At 35.8% G+C, this 19083-nt stretch overlaps 1 protein-coding gene across 11 annotated transcripts in view; it reads right to left on the bottom strand.

Annotated features, from left to right (window-relative positions):
- The window catches only part of LOC136027600 (mitogen-activated protein kinase-binding protein 1-like), a 215511-nt gene that overhangs the window by 92789 nt on the left and 103639 nt on the right, over positions 1 to 19083 (bottom strand). For all 11 annotated transcript variants that reach the window (XM_065705011.1, XM_065705005.1, XM_065705009.1 and 8 more), the window contains 2 exons: positions 13779 to 13914; positions 1693 to 1887 (listed from right to left, as the gene is read on the bottom strand). In XM_065705011.1, coding sequence (XP_065561083.1) covers positions 1693 to 1887; positions 13779 to 13914 — 331 coding nt within the window. The remainder of the gene's footprint in view (positions 1 to 1692; positions 1888 to 13778; positions 13915 to 19083) is intronic.

Below are 19083 nucleotides of genomic sequence, written 5' to 3'. Positions count from 1 at the left end.
GTTAGTAACCCTTTCTCTGAGAACAAAACTATTATTCGGGTTAAATATAAGTGAATAATTTTTTTGATGTATAGGCCACTTTGCAGTCCGAATTGGCCAGAATCTAAATACCTCTGAGGTACGCGAGGCTACAATTGAATGCGTTAAAATATAATCTACATTTTCTATTTATTTCTTTAATTTTTATTCTTTTTAATCAATCTAACAAACCTTACCGTGGAATTATCATATCTGTACATGGGCGAAAGGTAGTTTTCCGAAAGCTCCCGGAAAATTCGCCAGATACTGTCTTAGAAATGTCCCGTTTTCATATTAAGAACTAAACGCAGGAAAAATCTCCCCCCAGGAACAGATTTATAGCATTGACGCTCCTAGGACCAAGCGTTTTTGCCGCTCCGTTTCTGTTAGCTTTTCGGGGAAGTCCCCGAAATTTCAGGGATAGTGGAAGTACTGAACAAAACGCGACTGACGAGCCAAAAGTAATGCCCAACTCTCAGCTGTCATTGTGACGGGAGAAATCGGACTGTTTGTAAGTGGACATAGTATTCATGTGTTGTTTTACAATCCTTTTCTGCGAATAGACTGCATGACAGCGGAGTGCACCTGGTACTTTGACGATAAATAAGATTGGTTCAGTTTTTGTTAAGAAAAAAATCTCCCTGGCATTGTGCACCCCTATGCCCGGGCCAATTGGTTAATCCAGTCCTCCTTCCCCCCTCTCCACTAAGTTTGAAACGTGTGAATACAGATGGTTAGAATGATTTATAGTTTTTATTTAAACTAAAATACGAATTTAGTATTAAGTTAAGCTTTGCTTTAATGGTTCTTTCACACTACGTCTTAAAACCTTTCATACAAGCATAACTTGTGAGTTTATGTTACATTGTGTAATCTTACGGAGCAAATCTTGTCCGCAAAGAAGGCTATGCTACGAAAACTCAAGTTCTACTTAAAATTTTACGTACAGAAGTTTATGTTATACTATGGAAGTACAATACATCAGCAACACAATGAAGATCTGGATGAGAATTTAACAAATTTTGAAAATAAAAATTTAAACATTTTCAAAGAGTCTTTCATGATTGATCAAAGCTTGAGTTCCCATCTCCATTCCATGTTTTCAATTTTTGAATAGTTTGCTTACAATAATTGCCATAAACTTAGTCAACGATTATGATATTTTTATGACTTTTAACACCAGACTAGCGTGAAAAGGACTGGTTTAATTGTACATGGTCATACCTAAAGTAACTTAACCACTTAGCATAGAAAATCACGTCCGTAGTGTGAAAGCCGCTTAAGGGCTGTAGCTATGTTCAGCATTGGTTATAATAGTCAATTTTGTAAGTTATAATCTATATTTAAGCTAGAATGTGAATTCTAACTTAAAATTTTTTTTTTTTTTAGAGGGGGGAAGAATTCTTAACATTTCCTGATTAGAAGTAAAATAAATATCACCGATACTGATTTTAATGATATCAAATTTCTTTGATACGACAAACGACCATCTCGAAAGGTTCCAAACAAAAATAATTCTATTACTATGGTGTTATATCACATAATGAATCACTGACAAAACTCGAACTTCGAAGTCTGTAGCCAATATCACGTTTCAGCAGTGTCGACTCTCTTCCTCTCAAGGGACAAAATCGTGTTCAGCGAGTACAAATACTAAACAAATCTTTAACTTACGGTCGAATAAATATTTCTTCGATAGACGCCATTATTTATTGCGCATGGTTCCAGATTCCATATCCTTACAGTGTCATCGTTTGAGCATGTTATGAAAGACAAGGGAGGTAGTACGCCGTGTTTCGCATCACCTGAGGCAACATCGACGCCCCAAATGCACGAGGAATGAAATAAAAAGGAATGTGATTTGCCAACCTAAAAAGAAAGGCGAAAAGTTATTTTTATCGTAAAAACATAATTCAATATTTTGATGAATCTCAGTAGGGATCTGGTGATGTTGAAATGTTTGAAGATAGATTAAGACTATTTGTATAATTTCAAGGGCCTTAGTTTTGTGCCGTGCGAGATTTAAATTATGTGAAGCAGCGAGTAATATGTTCACTGTTTATATAGATGAATTTTTTAATTCATTCTTATTTTACAAAAATGTCAACAAGAAAATGAGTAAAGGCATTAATAGCTCATTAGGGATGGCAGCTGTCCCTAATGAGCACCGCTGGAGGAAATAAGAGAGTAGCACCCCTTACCCTAGAAAAACCCATGTCCCCCCCCAAAAATCTTCAAAAGCGACGGTAAACTTAAGTTCCGACTGAAGACGGCAGACACAGGATCTCACGACGTTGAAATATCCATAAACGTGACTTATGAACCTTAGTTTTTTGAATTAGTTATTTTCGCATATTAGTGATTTTAAGAGCTTTATTTCCAAGGAATTACTGTGTCACAAATTGTGTAGTAGAATGAACAAACATGTAGGGCTGATAGTATTGATCAAGTTTTCAATTTTATCAATTGAACTGTTTAACTTAGAAGTTTAACTTTAAATTCATAGTGGATTTCGAGTAACTATAAATTCCAATTGCAACTGAAATGCGTTTACCAATGGGTAGCTATGCCTATTTAGGGTCATGATTCCCAACGTGGGACACAGGCCCCACCGATGAGTTATGGCAATATTTTGGTAGGTCATGGACAGGACATGAACCCTTCGCCAAGCTACACTTTAGAGCCCTAATTAAAAACAAAAAAATTCATTTGAATGATATCGCATTCATATGCATTTAATGAGCAAAAAAGATACGCGATAGTATTGTAATCATGTTTTTCATTGTACAAAAGGTGTTGTATTAGAACAACATTTTTCATAAGGATAAAATATGCTGAGAGGACGGCCCGGAAAAATATACCAGGCTAATACCTTTTAATCTTCCTTCAGGTGGATACACGAAAGTTTTGAATAACAAGATTTAAATATAACGAGGGGGCACCAGGATTAGAGAAACACCTAAGTGGGGCATGGCCCAAAATCGAATGGGAGCCACTGATTTAGGGAAAGGTCTCTTTCTCTTCAGTTTGTTCTTGAAATGATCCGAAGTTATGAGTAAAATATATATGGATCTTATTTGCTGGACAAAAATAATCAATGATCATACAGCAAGGATGGAGCGTTGACAAGTGGCGTCACATGCGAGAGGGGGAGGACAGTACTACCTTATGCGTTCGAAACATTGGTACAGAAAAAATAGATCATAAAATTATGGCGAATGGTGATGCAAAGCACCAAGATTTAACCATAGTTTTATCAATTCTATAACAACTTATAACAGTTCTGTCACTTTTATTTTGATTTTGGTAATATGTTGATCACGGTAAGTTAAAATTATCAGCAAGACGGTAATGTCCCTCGCTAAAGTCCTTCCCCCTCGCATTTTGGTTAGTGATGCTTCTGCCGTTGACAAATTCCCCTTTTGTGTGTGTTTGTGCTTAAAGTTAAATCCAGGTTTTTCTGTTATTGAATAGTTTCCCCTAATGCATGAAGTATTTCCCAATTTACGAAGGCCAGGTCTAAATTCCCGTTTCTTAATAGTAAGTTATGTCGGAAAATGATACATTGTTAAAACTAGGGGCTATTTTTCAGCGTTGAGGTGTCTATCACTGGTTTCTTATTTTTTGAGAGTGAGGTGCTAATTCACTACCCAGCCCTCCTCCATCTTCCAGGCTTGAGACTAGCTGCACTTAATACAGTCTGAAAAAGAAGGCACTAAGGTAGCCACGCGTTTTGAGGGACGGCTGGCGTCTCTTTGTGAATGCTGCAAGTACCTCTGGAGACTCCTGAGAATTTAGGTGCACAAGGGGGCAGTAGAGAATACATCAGTAATGCCATCGAAACCATGCAGAAACTTGCTACAAAAAATCATACTCGAAGCAAAGTATGTGTCTTGCGAGTTTACTTTCGTGTCAATAAAAACGCCCTCTCTCCGTGGGTACAGACACTAACTTGACCACAATTTCGGACACTAACTACTAGCGAGTCAGAGTCATTGCCCGTGGCTGCAACCTCCTTATGCAAAGCGGCTACCTACCTGAAGCAAGGATAATATTGAACCGTTGAGATGCCACACTAATATGAACTCTTTTGTTCCCTGTTTTTTCAGTGCATTTAATCGTTCATAATTTATTAACCTGATGATGTAAAAAATAACATAATTTAGTTACGATCTAAGCCGAATTATGTAAGCTGATTTAATTAAATGGAACTTTCTGACCTTTGAATACCAGGTGAAGGGTTGAGATCTTATCTATAGAAAAAAAATCGGAAAAAGTATTTACACAAATCCGACATTTGAATTATCTATTTCATAACTTTTTCTTAGGTGAAAGACTGGAGGAGGTTTTCTTAAAGAATTAATAGCCTTAAAGAATTGAAGACTTAAGTTTTACAGAATTAAAGACTTAAAGTTTAAATAATCAAAGACTTTAATTAGACTTAAAGAATCATTCTTAAATAATTAATAAAGAATTAATAGCCTAGAGGACGTAACTTAAAGAATTTTTCAAACTAACAAAATACACAAGGTAAAACTGACCCTCGAAAAAAGACATTCAAAAACACGCTATCAGGTTTTTATACACTCAAGCAATAAAAAAAAACTTAGAATTATATGCTTTAGTTTCTGTTTCTTTCTCCATGGCGAGTGAATAGATTTCTGATTGTTATTAAAGCATTGTTCAAAAATGTCGCTAAATTAAACTATTCAAAGGAAAATCCATTTTAAGCGATCAACGTAATTCTTCCGCACTAAGAACTACCTACGGTACGCTGTGGCTACCACACTAAGGACAACTTGAGGTACCCTGTGGCAGCAAAGTGGATTGATGCTCGGCTTGACATTATGGGACACAGGGATCAATCCCCGCTGCGGCAAGGTTGGGGAAAGGCTTGCTACTTGTCCCTTTAAAGAATACCCAGCAATCGAAACGTTAGTTCGACACTCTATGGGCAGCAATGGCTCAGGAGGATTTTTCTTCTTACATCCGTGATCTTTGCTTGGCAATAAAATTCCCTGGATTTAATCGCAACTGCCGGGGGGCTAACTCTAGGACCCCTGTACTCAGAAAGTGTCGTTAATCCATAAACTAGATAACACAAAGGTCCCACTCCCCTAATTGGCTTATTTAACACTCATTTATAGTGGGATAATTCCTGAATTTAGATTTGAGCTATGCTTTATGTTTGCTTTCTATGTTAATAAAATATGATAAAATGAAAAACTGAACATTTTTTTTTCAGAAATAAGAAAGTGAGTTAAGGGTCAGCTTCAGTAAAGTATTTCAAGTTTAGTCATAAAGTGAAATCTGCGAATAAATGTAATTTCAAGGAGTCAAAGGAAGCGAAACAATAATTGCTAGCAAGCTTATAATTTCGACATCCGGGTTATATAAAAAATAGTAATTAGAAAGTAACTGCCGCAAAATACAATAGTGGACAAAAAAAAAACATACTTTAAAACATCTTCAGAGTGATGCCGGCATGGCAAGACATAACATTAAATATAATAAAGAATAAAATTTCTTTAAAACTTTTAAAGTGGTTGCTAAAAATAGCCAAAATAATTCAGTGTTTACTGTCCATATTCCGATTAAAAGAGAGCGTAACAATTCCAATGCAAGTGAAATGAAAAAGAACTAATCACATAAAATATATAAACTGATTACAATTGAGGGTTTCAAATTCCTGCTTATGAGTACACCCACGTCCTCCATGTTTCCTAGGTAAATTTTTTGTACACAAAACTGTGTGTATACAGTGTACATTGTGACAGAAAGTCAGATAAATTCGCAGATACAAATTCTGAAAACTGTGGTCCAAACCTGTGTAATGCTAGCTCATCCTCCTTGAGGAGTACGGACCTTTGAGGTAAAAAAAAATACCAAACAATTATATAAAAAAAAACTCTACCTCGCTTTAATCCGATCACTTTTGAATCTTTGAAACAGCACTAAAACATTCAAGTTTCAATTTCAATAGTCATCTAGTAAGTTTCTACGACCACATATTCGATGCAAAATGGCCAGGGTAGTGAAATCTTTTACTACCCTTAAATCTTTCAGGGTAGTGAATGGCCAGGGCACTAAAACATTCAAGTTTCAATTAGTCATCTCGTAAGTTTCTATGACCACATATTCGATGCAAAATGGCCAGGGTAAAAAAAAAGAACACAGACGCCACATCATTTTTTACCAAGTGCTCCCAGCTAGAGGTACTTGATGTAGCCAAGAACCTGATATGGCTTTGTGCTTCTGTGTAAGCCTTCGGTAGACTTGTTCTACGAAGAGCTGTTTGCAGTAGTAGCAGCAGCAGAATTACCAATGTCTGTCAGGTATATCAGGCAATCTCTTTTTTCCATTTTCAATTCTATCCCTTTCTCTCTTTATCACTCCCTCTCTCGTTCCTTTGTCACTATGTACTGTATCTTTTGTGTCAAATGTTGACATCATTTTGAATGTGAAGTATTTTTTTTTGAAAAGTCTGGTTTATTCGGATTTTTCGTTTATACATATTTGCTCCTGTTTTTGTATGTGTCTTCTTTTTTCTTCTTTTTCTTTTTTTTTTGTTATACTCCATCGGCATGCTTTGTACTTTTGATCAGTTATAAAATACATTCATTCATTCAGTATTTAGTTTGCTCATCGAAAATAAATACGTTTTATAAGGGAAGAGCATTTGCAGCCAGCCAATGCACTCATTTAGGTGGAAGATGACCATAGCGATTTCTTTCATTTAGATAAAAGAAAAATGGATCATAAAGTTACTTCTAAAACTAACCGATCCTATGACCATATCATTTAGCAGATCTTTTCAATAGGGTCAGATAGGCCCACACTCGATAATATACAAAAAAAAACCTTATACATGTGCGACATGGACATACAATACATGGTATCTAGCGATAAACAATATGTGTTATCAAACTCAAAATGGTAACTAAAACGTACCTGAATTGGTTTGAACTTGGATATGGGAGCTGACTAATGAAATTATGAAGGGTGTATTGTTTGTAGAAAAAGGATATTAGAGGCAGTATACAGACTCATTGAAGACATTTTGGGTCTCATCACAGTAAGATACTATTTGATACCAAATTTATGTCTCTTAGGCGATAAAATTGTTTTTTGTGACCAAGCTTGAGGTGACAAAATATAAAGTTAGTCTCAATACTACTACTACTATTACCGACAACTCACTGCAGCGCCAAGTCACCTGAGGCCGACACAGCTCCCACGCTTCTCTTCCATCCCAATCTATTCAAGCCTCCCTCTTTACAACCTCCCAAGGAGTTTCCTTTCCCCTTAAATCTTTCTTTACGACACCCTCTCACTCTATCCAGAGAAACTTGCCTTTCCTTTGGCCCTAAACGGTTGGACAACTAAACGGTTTGGCAACCTGTCATCTTTTATCTTTTATCAACAGAACGTGCCCCAGTCATCTCGTCCTTTCTCTCATTACAGCCCTAGAAGGCCGGACCGAACAACATGTTTTCCGCAGCTTACTATTTGGGATACTGTCAGTCAGTCAGATACCCAAAACCATCTGTAGAGAATTTCTCTGGAAAACATCTAGCAAATCCTCCTCCGTTTTTCGGAGCACCCCGGAGCACTATTTGACCACTGTCATCACTGTAGCTTCCAATATTCTAATCTTGGTCTGCGAACATATCTTCCTATTCTTCCAAACTTGTTTCAATTGTGAGAAAACACCCTAGGCCATGGCTATTCTACTTTTAACATCTTCACTGCACCCACCAATAAACGTGCCTGAATTACAATTCCATGCTGTAATTATTATCTTACACCCTCTCTTCCTCAAAATTTACTCTAATAATTCCAGTGCGCACAAACAAAACGCAGTAAACATAGGCGGTGATGCCGCATTATGAGCTCATAAGTGGCTAGTCACTTCTCAGAGATTGCTCTAGTGGGAATTTCTACGAAATCGTTGAGTAAGGGGTTCAACTAGACAGTTTCCCCCTATATAGAGTCCCACAATGCCTTCAGTAAGCATTTGAGAACCAAATACGCAGTACATTAGATGATTACTTTCAAACGAAATTGAATTAAAACACTCTCTTTTTGAAGTATCTTGACCATACCCCAAATAAAATAGACTTAATAGCTATGGGATGACTAAGATTACTTACTTAACGACTATTTTGAATGAATAAAAACAATCCGAAAACATGAACGAGATATCTGAATCACCGATCACCGCCCATCAAACTTTTGGCGAGAAACCCAGCTGAGTTCTGGCTAATACCCAACATCGATTAAAGGTCTAACAAAAAGTCATGAAGACAGAAATAGATTTGATAAGGTAAAACATGTTTTCAACATGAAGAGCATATCTTAAAGATAAATCGATCAGGGCCACATCAATCAGCTAAATGTCCTGACGGGGATAGGCTGGATATATAAAAAATGGAATTAATCCGGTTTTGTGAGATGGTCTGGAGTGTCTGCTTTGTCAGAAGCTCCTTCCTCCGTCCCTATCCCCCAAAGGAGAAACTTGCCTTCGTGGCGCATATTTATGGCCTTCAGAATAAACCCAGCATATCAGTACATTCAGTATCTAGTTTTATCAGTAATCATGAATGAACGACGGCTTAAACATGCCCTCGCGATGGATAAAAACCAAATAAAAAAAATTAAATTATTACTAAACAGATAACAAGGAAAAACTGAAAAGCAGAAGGAGTCTTAGTAAAAATGGGATATCATATAAAGATACTAAGAACCGGTAAAGCCACTAAGAATTTCCGGTTGATGGTGGCCATCCAAAGCAAGATGGAATGAAACATAAGTTGGCCTTCCGTCGATTAACACTGCGACCAATTTGTAATACTAGCGTTTACAAGGAGAAGGCGCTTATTTTGAGAATATGTCTTATGATTTAATTTGCAACAAAGTAGGTAACCACAAAAGTGGAAAAAAAGTATTCTACCCAAAGGGTATTCGTAAATAATTGCATTTTTTGTTTTGTTGTATGAATTATCATTCTAGACTTGTTTAACAACAACAATTACAGTTTATGAAATGGGAGTTTCTTTCAGTTTTCTTTTGTTTGTTTTTTTTTATACAGTCGTGTTTTCTTCTTACTTTTTATATAGGTCCTAATTTGTTTAAACTAGCTTCTGCTTTGTTCCCTTTTTCCCTTTGCTAATGGGTTCCGGATATGAGGCCGAAATATACAGATTTGAACTATTATTTGTATGAAAGACTCTTACTAAGTTCTTACTCTTACTATATTTTCGTATTCATTTCATTACAAACGTCAATTGACTATATTCCACTTAAAAGACATATCCTCCTATTACCCCCTTTATAACCCCCCCCCCCCACGGAAAATATTCCTAGGCACATGCTTGAGTACATATTTAGCGTCGAGTATTTCAGTATCGCGGAAGGATGGGTAGGCTAAAGTCCCTGAGATGGGTAGTTCAAAAGAGTACAAAGAAAAAAAAAGACCATAAATCAGAACAGAATATTATATAGCGGCTTAAAATCACTAAGAATTCCTGTTACGACGAATTTGTAGAAGTAGTCCTTGAAGGGTGTACAACATTTATTCAGAGCATGTGTCGCTTAATTTAAGTTACGTAAAAGTAGGTAACCACGCAAGTGAAATATATGCTTGAATATGCTGCAACATTGCAAAAATGTGCATGAATATCACTCACTTAAATTTCAAATAACCTACACAAGCTAAGCGTGTCAAATGAGTCACGTAGAAATAGGACAGGAAATGAGCGACTTCATAGACACGTCTTTAGTTTTAATTTTCTCGGTCTAAATTTTCGTACCTCCCAACCTTGTTTCTCTTTTGATTTTCTCTGAAAAGCGCAAAATACAAGTGAACAATAGAAGTGCAGGTCAGTGAAATAATGAAAAACAAAAATGCGCAGTTTTTTTTTCTGTGGACTAAAAATACACAAAAAAATATCACAATGACTTAACTTTACAATTAAGATTGTAACTGGTCAACAACATCATTTATTAAATAAGGATAAAATGTCAAACTTTAATAAAGGGAGAGGAGCAATATTTCGAAAGAAAAAATTACTGGAAAAGTTTATAAGCCTTTTCCAAATAATAAAAATTCAAATCTTGTATACCATTACAAGATCTTGTATACCAAAAGAATAAGTAATCTAAGGGCCCCCCCACAAAGAGAATGGAGAATGAAAGGAGTGCTCTACATATTAAGAATACCCCCCTCCCCGTCCCGTGAAAGAAATTACCCACTTCCTTAAGCTGTCAGACTCCAAGAGGCAATTCAATCATTTAGTGGGTTTTTTTTCATTCTATTTTTTTGTGGATGTTTAATCCTTGTCTTTCTTACTTTTCCTTTTTTCATTTTATTTTTTGGCTTTGAGAACGGACTCAAAACGCCGGTTCAGCATTCGATACCTTCGATTTTTTTAAACCATTTTATTAGCAAATAATTGGGTCCCATTCAAGCATTTGTTGAAAATTATAACTTCTTGGGAGGGTGTAAAGAGGCAGGCTATCAATAGATTGGTATGGAGGGGGATGGTGCATAGCCATGTTTGCCTCAGGCGACTTGGTGCAACAATGAGCTGTTAGCAGTAGTAGATGTTTAGATAAAACAACTGAGCCCATGAAACCAGGCCACTTATGCCATATTTGACCTTCCACGTCAGAGCCGGAAGCTAAAATTTATTTTACTTCGGGACGAGTGTCCATACTGAGTTTATCCATGATCAGTGTCTAATTCATATCCAAAGCTGTGTGTCGTTTTTATTATAAAAAAAAAAACGCTATATTTGGTTTTATTGTCAATATTTTGGCACCCACAAGTACCCAAAACATCGGAAGAGATGTTTTCCACTTGCAAATTAAATAAAAAAAACAAGTTTTTTTAACTGGAAGTAAGGAGCGACATTAAAACTTAAAATGCACAGAAATTACTTCGTATATGAAAGAGGCTGCTACCTCATCAACGCCCCGTTCTTTACGCTGAAGTTTGACTCTTTCTCTCAATTCTTCTTTTTAAAACAGTAGAAAAAATTTAGCGTAAAGAGCGGGGCGTTGATGAGGTAGCAGCCTCTTTCATATACGAAGTAATTTCTGTGCGTTTTAAGTTTTAATGTCGCTCCTTACTTCCAGTTAAAAAAAACTTATTTTTTTTATTTAATTTCTGAACGTTTTTGAATCAATGCATGTTTTGATTTTGGCTCTCCGCAGAGGAGTAATCAAAACGAAATTTGCATATTTTTTTTTTTTTTTTTGGCTAAATAGCTTTCTCATAATTTTGATCGAATGATTTTGAGAAAAAAGAGCGGGGGACGAAGCCTAGTTGCCCTCCGGTTTTTTGGTTAATTAAAAAGGCAACTAGAACTTTTAATTTTTTACGAATATTTTTATTGGTAAAAGATTTACGTAACTTATAAATTAGCTTACGTAAAGAACTTTTGTATTCTCATGTTTTTATTACATTTATGACGGGATTCGCCCCATCGTCAGTACCTCGCTCTTTACACTAAGGCTTAAATTTTATCCCAATTCATTAAGAATGACCCCTGGATCACAAAAGCCGTAGAATAAATAGTTGAAATTACTAAAAATACTTTAGCGTAAAGAGCGAGGTATTAGAAGGAGGTGAGTCCCTCATATGGGTAATAATTTCTGTTTGTTTTAAGTTTTATTGCTGTTCCTTACTTCCAGCTGAAAAAGCTTTTTCACATTTATTTTTTAATTGTTTTTTTTTAATAATGCTAGTAAATCCTGCTCTCCCTTCATGGAAATTTTCTTCTCCCATGACAAATTCTCGATGGAAAGTTCCCCCAGCATATCCCTCTCTTCTCAACCCCTCCCCTCAACCAAAAAAATCCTCCTGAAAACGCCTGTATACTTCCCAATAACCATTACTATATGTAAGCACAGGTCAAAGTTTGTAACTTGTTGCCCCTCCCACGGGGACTGTGGGGGAGTAATTCGTCCCCAAAGACATAGTTATAAGGTTTTTCGACTACACTGAATAAAATGGCTATCTCAGAATTTTGATCCGTTGAATTTGGGAAAATAATTAGCGTGAGAGGGGGTCTAGGTGCCCTCCAATTTTTTTGGTCACTTAAAAAGTTCATTTTGATCCGTTGAATTTAAGAAAATAATTAGCGTGAGAGGGGGTCTAGGTGCCCTCCAATTTTTTTGGTCACTTAAAAAGGGCACTAGAACTTTTCATTTCCGTTAGAATGAGCCCTCTTGCAACACTCTAGGACAACTGGGTCAATACGATCACCCCTGGGAAAAAAAAACAAAAAACAAATAAACACGCATCCGTGATCTGCCTTGTGGCAAAAAATGCAAAATTCTACATTTTTGTAGATAGGAGCTCGAAACTTCTACAGTAGAGTACTCTGATACGCTGAATCTGATGGTGTGATTTTCGTTAAGATTCTATGACTTTTAGGGGGTGTTTCCCCCTATTTTCTAAAATAACACAAATTTTCTCAGGCTCGTAACTTTTGATGGGTAAAACTAAACTTGATGAAACTTATATATTTAAAACCAGCATTAAAATGCGATTCTTTTGATGTAGCTATTGGTATCAAAATTCCATTACATAGAGTTTTGGTTACTATTGAGCCGGGTCACTCCTTACTACAGTTCGTTACCACGAACTGTTTGATAATAAATGTAAGGTGATGACCAAATCCGTTGATATTGAATTAAAATCAAGTAGTTGTGGTCATCAAGCCATGGCTAATTGTAGAAAAAGCCAAGACAGATAGTCGGATTGAGTGAGAGGCAAATCTGGCATTGTTGCAAAAAGTAAAAGTTGCGATAGTAAAACAGCAATAATAGAAAAAAACAGCGGTAAGAATTAAAATTTTTTGTCATTGAACTTTCCGACTCGGGAGCTGATATTCATATATTTCATTCTTCCCTTGATATTGCGCGCTCCCCTAGATTTGGAAAATACATTTTGACCCTACCCCCTCAAATTTTTGTGAATTGATACCAATTCTGTAACCTCTTGAAATATGGCAGCTGTTGAAAAATATGAGTCAAGATTTTTTTTTATCAGGCTAGTGGCATCTTACTTATGACAGTATCTAAAAAAGAAAAATGTCTGAAAAAGATATACACGACGCAAAACTTCCATTGACAAATAACTTGAGTAAAAACTTGAACGGAACTTCTTGTTTCATGTGACACATACGTACATACAACGGGTTGCCAATTAAAGATAGGTCAACTGTCACCCTACATTAAATAAATACCTTTTTTGGTATCTAAATTGATATAACTGTTTATTTTTGGTCTTTACATTGAAAAAAAAAATTGAAAAAGCAACAAGATTGCCCCACAGCGCAAATTGTGTTTTGAAAAATTTATTCTGCCCACTTCTTCATTTTCATGAACTGGTACCCAAGAGTTGGATACAAATTCAATGCATAAATTTGAGGTTAAAAATATAACTTCACAGTTGGTATCACTGTGCACAACAGTTACTACATCAGGAAATACAGCAACCAAAGAACCTTGCAATGAGGCTAAAAATTAGCTTTTTTTAATATTCCAAACAAATTTAAAATAAAAAAGAAACAGAATTTTTTGTCTTATTTTGAACTTTAAATTTTTAGCCCAGGGCTCATTTTTGACTTTTTGAGTGCACATAATCCGTCTAATCACTTTTTACATTGCTTAATGTAAATACCTAGTTTGATATCTGTGAAGCAATTTTGACAATTTTAATTTGATTATTAAAAAATTCCGAAATTTACCTTCTGAATATCGGTGACGTCCCAAACATATAGGCTATGGTCATTATAAACTGCTGTAACTTTATAGTTAGTTTCGTCGTAGGCAACAGCTATTGTGTCAGGATACATAGCACCCGGAGGTAGGCTTGCCATATGGCTGAAAATTTAAATTAAATGTTATAAATGCTAAAATAGCGGGTTTTTCTAAATGGTATATAGTGCAGTAACTATTTAAACTTGGTCACAAAACGGCATTCATTATAATGAAGCAATTAGCGCTTGTCCTTTTCTTTTATTTCATTTAAAAAATAGCAATTTTCTTCAAAAGTATTGCCCATCTGCCTTAAAGTAAAGCTCCTATGTATGATAAGCTACTACAACAAATTATAAAGTCACGTTTATCATTTGACAAGACACGAAAAGAAGTGCATTTGCTATTGATCATCTTAGTGTAGCCTCAGGTCATACTTTTTCTTCTTCTGTTTTTATATGAAACTAGTTAATTTTAAAATCGCCACCTGAAGTTACAACCATACAGAAATTTCCATGATTTAAGAAAGAGTGAGAAGTTCGTAAAAACAGATATGATTTTTACAAATTCAACATATTTTAGAAAATCAATTCAGAGCTTACAAGCCTTCCTTCCATGATTTTCCTTTTTAAAAGGGCGTGGCTCTCAGAGGGGTTGTTCATTATCTACAACCTGGTATACATTTCGACACTTGTTCGAAAACCCTGTGGCTCTTAGCGTATGCAAGGCCCACTTAATCGTACACTTCCGAAAGCGGCCATGACGCAGTACATTTCCTAAGAAAGATCGTTACAGACGATCATTCATTTGCTTTCTTTTTTTCGGGGCCTGACTGAACCGAAACAGTGGTCATAGAATGTCGATAGAGGACTCGTTCAAATTGAGATTCATCCAAAGAAACCCCACCACAGCAAGTGTAGGAAGCGCCTCAAGTCAAGCCTTTGGTGAAGCTAGACTTACACCATTTGTCGTCCTATATTTTCACAGGATAATGGATGCTGTTATTTGGAAAGGCAAAGTTTCAGAAGCTCCACACTGGATTATATGAATCCCCAAAAATCTTGCAAATCATGTTCCGTAAATAAGTTGCACATAGTAACTTTAAACAGTTAATGGTGGAGGAAGGGTTTAATTGTATATTAAACGCAGCAAGCCAGTTTAAAAATCAGTTTAAAGTTGCAATAAGGTAGCAAGAGTATCAAGTTCTCAAGAGAGTTTGTTCGTTTTACTCTGATTCGGGACGAGAGTCAAAGCCCAAGCCGCCATATCGATATCCAAAATCTTCCTGAATTTCTGGGCAATTTTTACTTCAATTACCAAGAAAATTTGACTTTTAGTATTGGTCCACCCGAAAAGTATTCCTGGGTACGTACTTTCTCCTCTCAAGGGGGTTTACAGCGCTATAAGCGCTTTAAATTAAGGACTATTTATTGATATTATTTGGGAGGGCAGAAACTCGGATGCTCCAGATTAAGTTAGGAAGATAGTACATAAATTCACCGAATCATTGGAGAGTCTGAGTTTCCAAGTGGGATATTTGCTTTCAAGTAAATTCAAAGGAAATAATTCCAAAGTTTTTTGTTAAAGCTGCAGGTTTAGGGGAGACACAAATTACTGAAACTAAGCACTACAGGTACATATGAAAGGCCAGGGTGCACCCTTCTCGAATGCCATATTTTAAAAAATCCAAACATTTGTCTCTTTTTGATGCATAATTCGTCTCTTTTTGAGGTTTTGATGATATTACCCAAGCTCCTGTGAAACAAATTCATGCACACGTGCCAGAACCGTTATTAATTTGAAAACGTATGACTCAACTTTCAATGAATATTTTATGAATTTTACACTTTGAATAAGGTTAAATGAATAAGGTTAAAAAATTTCAACCAAGGTAAATAAATATTTTTAAACTTAGAAAATAGGAGTTAAAAAGAATTAAAAGAGAAAAAACGGAATTCAAAAGAATCAGGATTAATTGTTCTGTGTTTTGCAAATATTTTTTCGTTCTTCCGCTTTGGATAAAACCGGGGCTCTTATTAAAAAAATTCCTTGGTCCTGATATTGCAGGAACACTAGAATTACTCCACACAAAGCATTCGAACACAGTGTTCTTTCAAAAGTCTCCACATCACCACCTTATTAGATCCTTTCGTTTGTTGTGGGTTTTTTTCTTATGCGTTTTTGCATGTGTTGTTCTACGTGTTATACCATTGTGTAGTGTGGGTGAAAAAAAGAAACCATTTTTTTTTTTTTTATTAAAAAAAAACTTAAGAACGAATTATGCAACAATCTAGAAAAATATACAAAATAAATATAAAAGTAGGACAGAAACTTCATGAAGTTTGTAAATAGCACTAATTTTGCGAAAAGAAGTTTCCATTCAAAAAAGATTAAAAGCATAAAATTCGATTTTTAAACTGGAGCCAGGAAGTTAAAACTAAGAAAAACAAGTGACATTGACTTTTTGAAGAACTGATCTTGAAACGTAATAAAGCAAAACTGTCAAACTGAACTCGATTCAAGAAAGGGTTACGACCTATAGCGTGCATGCAACTTCATAACTCAGGATGAAGAACGCAGTATGATCAGCTCAAATAATATGAAAAAAAGTAACAAGAATTAATAGGCACATAATCAAACAGGTTATCATCGCCGTCACGCCAATATCTGTTCAATTTTATTTGGTTTATTTTTTTTATTAGGTATTAAACTCTCAAAGGCCCCCACCCTTCCAAAAAAAAACCAAGAAACAAAGCAAGATACAATTATCAAGTAGCACTTTAGAGTAAAGAGTGGGGAGTTTACGGGAATAGCGAATCTCCTCATATACAATTTGATTTTTGTTCGTTTCAAGTGGTAAATTCGCTCTTTACTTTCTTTTGAAAAAAAAATGTTAATCGATAATGCTAAAGGTCAACAATTTCAGCTATATGAGCCTTGATTGTTTTTCGCAGATCCAAAATAAAAAGGAGATGGAAGTTTTTTGGATTTTATTAACCGAAATTCCCTTAGAATCGACTATAACCGGATAATCGGAACATCAATCCTTATAGGTAGGTCGTAAAACCTGACTCTTGATCGTAAAATTTTCAAAAAATTAAGATTTTACGATAAATCGGTATACACAGAAACACTGGGTTAGCAATTTAGTTTTGGGATGTACTGATTTGTTATTTTCTGTTTTCAATACATTTTAAAAATAAGTTACAATATAAATTGATTTTATGCAACCAAATTAAATTAAACCAATTTAAATTTTAAAAAGTCGCATCTGACATTTTCCCGCTTTTGAGAGAACTGTCAAAATCATTTACTAAGCTGTTCTCAAAGGGAGGATCAGCAGAGCAATGTAGATCAAGATGATCGAAGTATGACGGAAAATACACAAAAAGTGTAAAAATGTCAGATAAGACCTTTATATCTAACTTTTACCCCTCCCAGCCCCCTTATTATTTTTCATAAATCTTATGCTGACTGAAATTGGAGACCCCTGAAGATTGAAAGCCGAAGAAGCAGAAGTAGGAGTCGCAAACGCAATTGTTCTGTTGACAAATCAGTCGTTTCCAGGCATTTTGAGAGATACATTCCCGTTTGAAAGCTGTGAGGTTAGTCTTGTATCATTGATTGCTACGCATTACAACGCAACAAATTGCAGCAGAAAAAATACAGTAATAATTTGTATACCAGGGAGCCGAGCTTCGCATCGGTGATTATTGTTAATTTAATAAGATTTTTCGTAGAAAATATTTAATAAGATTTTTCGTAGTCCGGTGTGAAAAAAAAACGATCTAGTTAGGTCACAACTTTGGAAAAATTCGTTTAGGGACTTATGAGGTCACAAATACTTAGGCGCCCAATAGCCTAATGGTTTTACTTTCTACAACGAATAAAATAAAATGAAAATTAAAGTTTTTTTGCGAACAGAATCAAAAAACTGTCTTTCTTTTCACCGAGCGACGAAGCTCGGTCCTTTTGTACTATTTTTTTTTAAGCATACAGTTGATCATTAGCATAAATACAGTTTAATAAATAAGTACTTTACAAACATCATAAGAAAAATATTGAGCCATTTTGGTTTTACCTTTTAAAACGAACTTTCGAGGATAACAACGAAAGTGAAACAATCGTCTGACAAAATAAATTCATCAAAAAGCCAAATTGGGAGTATTAATACATGAAAAAAGACCAAGGACAATTTAGAAGATATTTTGACAACAATCTGACAGCATGATGTATATTTACTGCTAAGGCACATACAAAACACCATTGCTTCAACGAAAAATAGGTTTGGGGCAGTCGGAGCTGTTCCATGACCAGGGCCATATTGGTTTATGACCATACCGTGTGGTGCTCCCCAAGGTTCGAAGCTGGCTGCTTTGCAGTTCTTGGCCGTGATCAACTACGTTCTCGTTGACTTTAATGAACGCTTTAAATACGTGGATGATCTGTCCTCCTTGATGAAATTTCTCGTGGTTGAATTCCAAGCGCTAACCCAGTTCGAAGGTTAATTGAAAGACTGTTTCACCTGTCAGTGCAATAATAATGGATTTCAAATTAACACCAATAAAGCAAAAGTGATGCGATATAATCCGCTTAAAAGGGACGTAGCTTGTCCTGAATCCTGGTTCCCTACCACTTCAACTTTAATTATTCTTGGCGTGACTTCCCCCTCCAACTCCCTCCAATGTCAAAAGATCTGGTCGGGATTTGAATTACGATCTGATCATCTATTCGTTAAGATAAAAATACTCCAATTTTTATGCTTTCCAAGAATTCCGGTTTCCCCCTCTAACTCCCCCGAATGTCACAGGATCTGGTCGGAATTTGAAATTACAACTTTAAAGCACAAGATCCTTCTAAATATCAAATTTCATTAAGATCTGGTCACCCTTTCGTAAGTTACAAATACCTCAATTTTCAAAAGTACCCCCCCCCCCCAATTCCACCAAAGAGAGCAGATCCGGTCCAGTCATGTCAGTCACGTATCTTAGACAGGTTTCTATTCTTCCCATCCAGTTTCATCATGATCTCACCGCTGTAAGTATTTTCTAAGATTTCCGGTCCCCCCAACTGCCCCCCCCCCCCAATTACGCTTGATCCGGTTGAGATTTAAAATAAGATATCTGAGTTACGAGGTCCTTCTAAATATGAAGTGTCATGAAGATCCGATCACTCCTTCGTAAGTTAAAAATACGTAATTTTTTCTTATTTTTCAGAATTACCCCCCCCCCCCCAATTGAGCGGATCCGTTCCAATTATGTAAATTCCGTATGCAAGACTTCTGCTTATTTTTCC

The sequence above is a fragment of the Artemia franciscana genome, chromosome 5 (assembly GCF_032884065.1).
Source record: "Artemia franciscana chromosome 5, ASM3288406v1, whole genome shotgun sequence".
Lineage (NCBI taxonomy): Eukaryota > Metazoa > Arthropoda > Branchiopoda > Anostraca > Artemiidae > Artemia > Artemia franciscana.
This window is presented reverse-complemented; position numbering and strand designations above follow the sequence as displayed.